We start from the raw sequence: 10,422 nt of genomic DNA on the forward strand, positions 1-10,422 counted from the left end.
AAGGGATGCGGGCAAGACGCTAACAGCGGCCCCGGTGTCGACAAGGAACCTAGTTTTGGTGGAACGGTCGACAACGAAGAATAGGCGACTTGCAGCTTGAGGAGGGGAAACGCCGGCCGCCATCAACGGTTCCCGGATGAGTTTCCCGGCCAGCCGCAAGGGCGCGTACATCGCTGAGCGGCGTCGCCGAGGCGCTCATGGTACCAACAAGGTGGTGGGTTGGAGTCGTCGCACGGAGACTGGCTTCGGCCGTCTTGTCTTCACGGAGGGTGGCGGAAACGACGGGAGCGGCTGGATCTTCTGGGAGACCGGCGACGGCTATCGGGGTAGCGCAGGGCAGCGACAGTCTCGGAGAGGCGTTGGATATCCGCTCTCACGGCAGCCATGTCGCTCGTACTCGCAAAAGCGGCAGGTGAAAGCGGCGGCACCGTGCCCTGCTGCAGAAGGCCTGAAGAGGAAGTAGGGTGGTTATGGCCGACGGCGCTTATGCTTGCTGCAGGGGAAGCGACCTCCATGACCTTGTCGGCAAGTCACAAAGTCAAGCTGCCAAGTCACAAGCCAAGTCACAAAGCCAAGTCACAAAGTGGCAAGCTGGCGGCTGTAGTGAGAACCATCTGTACGGTTGGGGGTAGCCGTTGCAAAAATAGCTCGCGAAGCAGTGCTTCGTCGAAAGAGGCTGAGCGATCCGCCAGGAGAGCCTGCATGGCGCGAAGTAGCTGCGAAGGTCGTCGGTCACCGAGTTCTTCGGCATTCAAGAGCTGCTGCAGGCGCTTCCGCTCTGACATCATAGTCCGCTGGAGAACAGCAGTGCGCAACTGGTCGTAGGGTGTCTGAGGTGGAGGGCTTGCTATTAAGTCGGCAACGTCCATGGCTATCTCTGGTGGTAGGGAAGAGACGATGTGCCGGTACTTGGTGAGTTGGGAAGTAATTCCAGCGAGCAGGAACTGGGCTTCGACCTGCTGGAACCAGATGTGGGGTCCTCGATGCCAAAATGGCGGCAATCGAACAGCGACGTGGGACATGGGAGGCATCGCAGCAGCAGCGGGGGCGGTTGCGCCAGGCGGAGGGTGTTGCTGGTCGCCAGCAGGGTTCATAGCAGCGGTGTTCTTCTCCGGGTCACCAGAAATTGTGGAGCGAAGTAAACAAGGTGTTCACACCACAATTTGCGGGAAAGAACTGAGGGTTTATTCCAGTGGCGGTTGCCACCAAAACGAAAGTGGAAAAACGTGCAGCGTGCAGGCCGCGGCTTAACGATGGCGATGCGGGCTGCTACAAACTCGTCACTAGTAAACTTATCCCGTCCCATATTTCCAAATTCTTGCGTCCTAAGAACGTCACACCAGGTAATTTTTATCTTTTGATCAAAGTTCATAAACCCAATAACCCTGGGAGACCCATTATTTCAGGAATAAACACACCGACAGAGAAATTATCCTTAGTTGCTGACCACTGCATCAAACACATCCCACCCCTTCTCCCATCCTTTGTCAAAGACACAAACGATTTCCTTTCCAAAATTAACGCTGTCCATGACCATTTCAGTAACCATACTGACATTTTGTTGGCAACAATGGATGTCGTTTCGCTATACACTAACATTCCCAATGACGAAGGTCTCTCTGCCGTTGAACACTTCCTTAATTCCCACCCTTCCGATATTCTTCCCATGCCCGCTATCATCCCCCTTTTAGAACTAGTTCTTAGCTGTAATAACTTCGTATTCAACGATCAACACTTTGTCCAAATTCATGGCGCTGCCATGGGCTCCCGGGTTTCACCTAATTATGCCAATTTATTCATGGGTCGTTTTGAAAACTCAGCCCTCAATTCTTTCCCCCTTAAGCCACTTATATATCTCAGGTTCATCGACGACATTTTTATCCTCTGGTCTGGTGATGAGGCATCTCTGCAGTCATTTTTTGATCACTTCAATTCTCTGCATAGCAAAATTAAATTTACCTGTAACTATTCAAGGTCATCCATCAACTTCCTTGATGTGACAGTGTCATGTAAATCTGGTAGGCTGACCACTGAACTATACAAGAAACCAACGGACAAGCGCCAGTATCTCCACTATGAAAGCTATCATCCCAATCACCAGAAAAGGAGTATTCCATATGGTCAGTTCTTGCGCCTGAAACGAATCTGCTCAGATCAGACTGATTTGGTAAAACATGCTCAGCAAATGGTATCTGATTTCGAAAAAAGAAATTACCCATTTGAACTCATCCATGACTCGTTTGCCAAATCATCTAGCCTATCCAGGGAGTCCTTATTCACCCCGAAACGCAAAGAGGACTTAAGTAATGTAGTTTTATCCACCACATATCATAAATCACTTGTCAATACCAATTCCATTCTTAGACGCCACCTGAATATATTACATGCTGACGAGCAATTAAAGGGAATTTTTCCCACTCCCCCATTAGTAGCATTCCGTAGATCGAAAAATTTGCGTGACATCCTCACGTCATCATGCACGATGAAGCGCTCGCCGGGTTGTTATCCCTGTGGTAGTACACGGTGCCAGACCTGTAAATTTATCGCGCCGTCCACCATTGCCCGTAGCACTTTGGGTGACTTCTGTTTGAAAATTCGTCATTCACTCCACTGTAATTCACCCAATATTTGTTACTTGATATTCTGCGGCAAGTGCAATTCACAATACATCGGTGAAACCTCCAACACAATGAGACAAAGATTTTATGGCCACAAATTTGATATCCTAAATGCCCGCCAAACTCCTGTCGCCATTCACTTCAATCAACCTAATCACGATTTTGAAACTGATTTGCAAATTATATTGCTAGAATCTGGGTTCCGCACCGACATTAAACGTAAGAATAGAGAGTCCTACTTAATTTCGCAATTCAAGTGTCTCACACCAAATGGTCTGAATCTTAGTCCTGGCTCGTTATATCCGCTTATGTAAATTTAGTAGCTATATATCTATATTTATTTGTGCACAATTCTTGAATCCCCACTTTCAGTCATCGTCTGGTACTCCGTTAGATAATCCGTAACCTTCCCTTTTGTCTATTCTGGGCCACTCGTTTCCCATACTCCTGACCCCCCTTCCGCCAAACTGGGTTGGCGAGCCTTTTTGTTCACAACAACACCTTTTACTGTTCTTAAACGGTTAGAGGTCACCTATCCGTCTGCCCAGCTATTCATTGTACACAGACATGTGGCACCATATCTCCTTTCCTCTTCCCTTTCTTTGTACAGCAGTGTATATGTCTATACTATATATACTTATGTGTGTCACCACTTCACTTTGTACCTGAGGAAGCGTGGACCTCCACGCGAAAGCTTGTACAAATTAAACTTAAACAAAAATCTTCAGTGTCGGCTTCTGTATTTTGTTTATATAAATTATACAGAAGACACTAACCTCGTCACATCCAGATGCAACAGTCTTGGAAGATAGATTCAAGGAAAGCACTGCGGACTGCTGTAGGCGGAGGTTCTTTGTACTCAAACTGAGGGGTCCGTCTCATAGTCTGCATTCTTCAAATACGATTGGCAAAATCCGCTGCCAACCATACCTGCCGCTGCGGTTGAACGCGCAGTATCGTACGGAACTGAATGCCCGCCGAATAATCTCGCTTTGACGACACAACCGAGGCACGTCAAATGAAGTAAGGGCTGTACCTCGATAAATTGGTCGTTGTTCCAAAAGATATAACCACGGTCCCTTGATAGCTTTCTGGTCACGCAGCTCCCCCGTAACTCTATGGGGGAGCTTCGCCCAGGGACCGAAGCGCCCGCGTGGTGGCGTTGCCATCGGAACACGGGAGCGAAACGCCTGCGTCTCCCATTGCAGTACATGTGTTTCGGCTGTTGTCACGCGATAACTGTGTGCTAGCAGCATGCCAGAAACAGGCTGTGTTACCAAATGCCGTTCTGGGTATCCTGGAGGTGACAAGGTGTCCATGTTCGCGTTTCCTGCGGATCCCGACAAGCGTGAAAGGTGGAAACGTGCCATTCCTCGCATTGAAGGTGGGCGGTTCACGTTCGACTCGCCTCACACACGTGTCTGCGAGAAGCATTTCGACAAGTCCGACGTCGTTTGGCATGACCAGTTCATCATCAACGGCGAGGTTGTGCTGCACAAGCGTGGCAAACCAAAGCTTCGGGAAGATGTGGTACCGCGCATATTCGATGGCTGTCCGTCGTACTTGAGCACGCCGAAACCGCGAAGCCGCTCCGTCAGACAACGAGCCCAGGGAAACGGCCCGGTGAAAAGAAAGCGTGCGCCGTCGACTCCAACGACGGACACAGCGTCCACGCCACCGTCTGCTGCACCTGAGAGTTCCCTGCTAGGCACTGACGAGACACAGGCAGTTACAGACACAGGTACGCGATGTGGCCAAGAGCTTGTTCGTTTCCTTTTCCTTGCGAGCCGGTAACAAGAACCATGCTTGGCCCCGTTCTGACTGCTACCTGGTGTCTTTTTGCAGGAGATCATTCCGACGACGTCCGAGCCGGTACGAAGCATCCATCTAACATGACTGGTAAGAACATGCTTTTGGTGAACACAGTTAGTTTTAAAACAGACATTTTGGTATTTCAGACCAGTCATGCCAGACAGAGACGGAAATCTGCTCCAAAGCTGAATTTGAGCATTTAAAGACAAAGCTGTGGACCACACTAAAGAAGGTGCGGGCGCTTCAGAAGAAGCTAGCGGAACAGAAGAAGTCCTGCGCAACCAAACACTCGTCTCACGACAAGGTTGCTGCAGTAGCGAAGCTTTCTACCAGGCAGAAGCTCATACTGGACCAAAGCCTCAAGAAAGCCTGTGCAAAGACCCCATCTGCAATGAGGTACAAGTTGTTCATTTATGTTCATTGAAATAGAAGCCACAAACCATGCAATAACATCATGCATGTAGGTACACTGCTGAATGGGTCTACGATAGCCTCCTCCTGAAGATAAAGTCAACAGCCGTGTACGTCTTCCTTCGAGAAAACGACTACTTGCCGCTCCCTTCTCCACGGCTTATTTACGGCTACATGCGCAACCTAAAAGCAGATTTTGGGTTTGACCCAAGCATATTTGACCTGCTGCGAGAAAAGATGGAAGGAATGCAGGAGAGGGAACGAAGAGGCAAGTTATCTTATGACTTTTGTCGTCATGTTGTTAGATCGTAACACTTGCACGTTCATAACACTGCTACAATGATCCAATTTCAGGTGTCTTAATGTTCGACGAGATGAGTGTACGCAAGGGGCTCCATCTTCGACAGACGGACATGGCCATTCTTGGCAAAGTGGATCTTGGCAGCGAGACAAGGCCAGAGGAACGCGTAAAAGATGGTGACCATGTCCTAGTGTTCCTATTTCGACCTTTCCTTGGAAGGTGGTCACAAACCGTCGGGTCCTTTTGTGCCTCTGGAGCGACACCTGGCACTCTTCTTGCAAGGCTGGTCCTTCAGTGCATCGCCCGCCTCAGTAATGCTGGAGTGCAGGTAGACGCAATCACATGCGACAACTCGACATCAAACCGTTCTGCACTGAACGCTTTAGGTATGTTGACACACATACAATGATCGGCAACATGTTTCTCATGGCTGTCACGAATGTCTACTTTGCACATAAGCAAAGTCTCACTACTGATGCCATTGTGGTAAGCTGGCTTTTTTTTTTTTACATATGTTGTGACAGGCATGTAGCAGGTACTTATTTTCAGTCATGACCAACACGGTGGATCAAATGGATAATCTAATCCAGACTGCCTCCAACGAGAACGCTGCTGCTGTTACAGCAGCACCAATGGTAATGTTCGTCTCACCTGCGGAACTCAGATTTTGATATTTTATTTGCGTTTGGTAAGTGCGGATGAGCCGTAAGAGTGTGCTTGAAAGATATATAATTTGAAGTTAACTGTTTGCAGGATAATATGTGTAATACCTCTTTTCTATGCAGCTGGACATCGGCTTAGGTGTTTGCGGTGTCAACCTCGCGATTTGGCTTGCTGGATCCATCACATTCATGTGGCACACTTTTGCAGTGCCATTGGCAGCAACAACCATGTTCTAAGAGTTGCAGCTGGACTGCCAGAAGTGGACCAAGATGGTAATCTGCACTTCTTTTGCATCATGCAGATGCAAGAAAACAACAAGTCTGCGAGAGATCAAGGAGAGTGTTGTGTCCATGCTTTCGAAAATGGAATAATCACCCGTAATAAATTATGTGTATTATCACTAAGAGATGGCTTGTTTGTCGTGAATACCAGCGGTACTGGGTGCTATATGGGCCAACGAGGTAAATTTGGGCATTATGTCAAAAGAAAATCAAATGAATGGCAAGAAATGAATGGCAGTAAGACAAATTGAAGTCATAAAAGTGTCAATTGAATGGCAATTGCAGAAGTTCAAAAGAGGTTCTTTTGACAAATGTCAGAAGGAAGTCCGTCCCAAATAACCAAATGGAGTCAAAAGAAGTTCCAAACGTTTTTCCAAATAAATTCAAAAGCAATTCTACCGAATTTCAATTGCCTCTTTTGACTTTTTTCAATTGGAATTCTAAAGCATGTCCAAAAAATTTTTTGCAAGGGAGACCACCCAGTACAAGAACACAAAACTGCCCTTTTCGGGGCCACCCAAATGCTTCAGCATGAGGCTCACTCCTGCGTAATCAATGAGAAGGTCACATTGTGGAGACCACACTGGCACCACCACGAATGAGATGAATAAAATAAAAACAGGGAAGATAATTATAGCTCGGGTTGCGGCATAAGGGGCCATTGACTACTCAGTACTCTTGCTGATAGAATCTCGAAGAGAATTGCTCAAGCATTTGGGCTTTTGAGCTCGATTTGCCCCCTGGCATGCCAACAAGTGCAGTACATTTAGTGACTGTACATTGTCCCTTCGCTTTGTGCATTTTCGTGATCTTTCACCATGACCAGAAGTGCCTGAGTAGTCCAGAAGTGGAATCCCTATCGGGTTGTTATTTTTTATACCCGTATTGCAACAAACAAAAAGGCATATGCAATATGCCATGTGATCGCGAGCGGCCGACCGCGTCAATTACTACGCTGTCGTGCGCGCAGTAACTGTCCGCGATCTATCGTGGAACGTCTCTGTGCGCTTAACAAATTACGGGACATCTTACCGCCGGGCACGATGCACATAAACCGTGCCAGAATTTACGGTTGAGGGTTACGAAGATCAGAGACTCACGACAATACGTCGATGTCACTCGCAGCGATCTGCAGCAACTTTCCGCATAGAATTAAGTCGAACAGAAAACGATAATTCACATCACAGCTGCTGTAACTTAGCAGGAATTGATCGCAACAGATAATTTCGTTGTAGGAAGTTAGGAAAAACGCAAAAGCAACAACGCATCTACCACTTCCACAGTTAGCTCACGCGGGGACTTCTCCCGTGTTCCGATAGCGGCGCCTCCACGCGGCGCCTTTTGTCCCTGGGCCTTTTGTCCCCGGCGCCTTTTGTCCTTGGAAATACACACACTACGCTAACGCAGTGAAATAGCGCGCTGGATCCCGAAAGTCGTCGTAGCTGGTAGCCTCGTAGCTCCTCTTTCCACGGAAGTCGCCAATTGGATTATCAAAGTTATAAAACAGGTCGTTGATTTCGAAGTATATGCATACTTTTTATTTCCAAACATTGTGACAACGGCATATCGGCGTAAAAATGTTGGTTCTTGCTGAAAGTTGTTGTTGTACTGCTCGATCACGTGACGGCATTCTGCGCGCTGATTGCATGGGCGATTGACGTCATCCCGGTGGGATGACCAGATGAGTTTTCTATATATGCGTACGTTTTCTTGGTTTGGCGCTAGGTGTGCCAACGTCGGCGTGAACCGCGATGTTCAAAATTCGAGTTTACGAAAACTACGAGGTGTTGAGGCATGAATTTTCGTATATGAAGTTGCTTTTGTGTATTCTATCGGTAGTCACTGCGGAAAAGGCTCTCCAGCTTCTGGTCAAAGACCCTTTAATGCAAGAACAATCCCCGACAGATACCCGCTGCCGTACCTCCATGACTTCGCGGAACGCCTTGCCAGTGCCACTACATTTTCAAAGATATAGCTAGTAAGGGCATACCACCAAATCCCGGTCGAGCCTAAAGACATACCCAAGACAGCAATTACAACACCTTTTGAGTTGGTTGAGCTTGTGCGAATGCCTTTCGGACTAAGAAATGCTGCTCAAACGTTTCAACATTTTATCAGCGAAGTTGTCCAAGGCCTCGACTTTGTAATCGCTCTACATAGATGATGTTCTCATCTTCAGCTCCGCCAAAGAACAGCATGAGAAGCACCTCCAGCAGCTTGGTAGTAAACGCCAAGAAGTGTACTTTAGGAGTCTCCGAGCTCGAGATCCTCGAGCATCACGTGTGCTCCGAAGGAATCCACCCTCATGAGCATAAAGTGAAGGCCATCACCGATTTCCCCAAGCCAACGGTGATCCGTCAACTTCGTCGCTTTCTTGGCTTGGTGAACTTTCGCTGTCGGTTCATTGCTAGATGTGTCGCCATTATTCAGCCACTCACGGACATGCTCCGCAACAATCCGAAGCCGTCGTCCAGCGTTCCTTGGTCGCAGTGCGCTGACGTCGCCTTTACAGATATCGAGCAGGCCCTTGCGGGCACTGCTATGCTAGTCCAGCCCCAGCACGACGCCCCAAGCCGTCTCATGGTAGATGCGTCTAGCACCGCTGTGGGAGCAGTTTTGCAGCAGCATATCGACAAGCCTGGCACCCTATAGCATTCTTTTCCCACCATCTAAACGACGCGCAAACTCGCTACAGCGTCTTTGGTCGAGAGCTTCTGGCCATATACGCATATATGCAGCAATCCGTCATTTCCGATACTTCCTGGAAGGCAGCACATTCCATGTTTTAACAGATCATAAGCCCCTCGCATTCGTATTTCGTACCAACCGCACCGACCAGCTCGCCCGCGAAGTCCGGCGTCTGGCATACATTTCAGAATATACGACGGACATACGTCATGTGCACGGTGTGGACAACAGTGCTACGGACGCCCTCTCTCGCATCGAATTCATTTCTGCGCCATGCACCGTCGGCCTCTGGGACATCGCAGCGGCGCAAGCTGGCGACTCCGAACTGCAACAACTTCTAACCACGCAAGACACGTCACTGGTGCTGCGCAAAGTCCCCAACCCGGCCACACTGACGACTGTCATTTGCGATACCAACACAGGCGTTAATCGACCGTTAATTCCCGTCAATTTGCGTCGGCCCATCTTCGACTCCCCATCTTCGACTCAACGCACGGCCTTTCCCATCCTGGCGTGCGCGCTACCCAAAAGCAAAAGCGCTACGCCTGGCCGCGCATGAACAAGGACGTTCAGCGCTGGGTGAAAACCTCCATCCCTTGTCAGTGCGCGAAGGTCGGAGGTCACACTCGGACTCCACTTCAACCGTTTCTGCCACCTTGCGCCGATTCGACCATGTCCATGTGGACATCGTAGGTCCCCTCTCATCGGTCCCCTCCCACCATCTCAAGGATACAGGTACATCTTAACCTGCGTGGATCGGTTTACGAGGTGGCCCGAAGCAGTCCCAGTGACCGACATCGGTGCTCAATCAGTCGCTGAAGTTTTTGTCGCACCATGGATCGCGTGGTTTGGATGCCCCTCCATCGTGAGCACCGAGCGCAGACGACAGTTTCAGTGCTCTGTTCACGGCCCTTACGCAGCTGCTCGGAACTCGGCACATCCACACGACTGCTTACTAGAGCACTGCACAGGCCTGGGCATACCCGAAAGACCGATTCCGGCCCGTGGGCCGGGCCGGGCTTCGTGTTTTTTATGCGGGCCTGGGCTGGGCTCGGGTTTTAGCCACCGGGCCCGGGCCGGGTACGGGCTTGACAACGTCGGCCATGGTCGGGCATGGTACGCGAACATATTTCATGAGACTGGACAACTGAATTTTCATGTCACTTTTTTTTCCATTGGGTATGGGACATCATGGTATTCTCATCTGAGAACTATCACTTTTTTATATGTGATCATGCTTATTTTGTGTAATGGGTCTGGATTTCACATGTGCACTCAAACACATTTGGGGATGTTTGGTGTGGCGAGCGCGCTGAACAAGTCCGGCACGAGGGTCAGTTAGGTTAGGTGTTCTGACATATTTCGTTCGCATGAGAGTTCGAGAAAGGGGAACTAACACCGATGCATGCGCAATAGAGCGAAGAGGAGTCTCTCTTGACCCGCAGGGTACATACATATCGCCCACGCACCAGTGCGCACTGCCTTCCCAAGCAAGCAAGCACCAAGTCCACAGCGGCTTGCCAGCAGAGAAACACAGCCGCTCCATTAGAGTGTACATCCTCACTCTCCACCAATTAGCTGCGTCCTTTTCCTCGCTGCGCTGTGCTGTTTAGTAAATCTAAATACGCCTCCGAGCCTCCAGAACACA

At 49.2% G+C, this 10,422-nt stretch overlaps 1 protein-coding gene across 1 annotated transcript; it reads right to left on the minus strand.

Annotated features, from left to right (window-relative positions):
- Positions 1-563: 563 nt before the first annotated feature.
- Positions 564-1,094, minus strand: LOC135398371 (uncharacterized). Its single transcript, XM_064629783.1, has one exon. The coding sequence runs from the start codon at positions 1,092-1,094 to the stop codon at positions 564-566; it is 531 nt and encodes a 176-aa protein (XP_064485853.1).
- Between the last annotated feature and the right edge of the window lie 9,328 nt (positions 1,095-10,422).

This window comes from Ornithodoros turicata, chromosome 6 (assembly GCF_037126465.1).
Source record: "Ornithodoros turicata isolate Travis chromosome 6, ASM3712646v1, whole genome shotgun sequence".
NCBI classification, from domain to species: Eukaryota; Metazoa; Arthropoda; class Arachnida; order Ixodida; family Argasidae; genus Ornithodoros; species Ornithodoros turicata.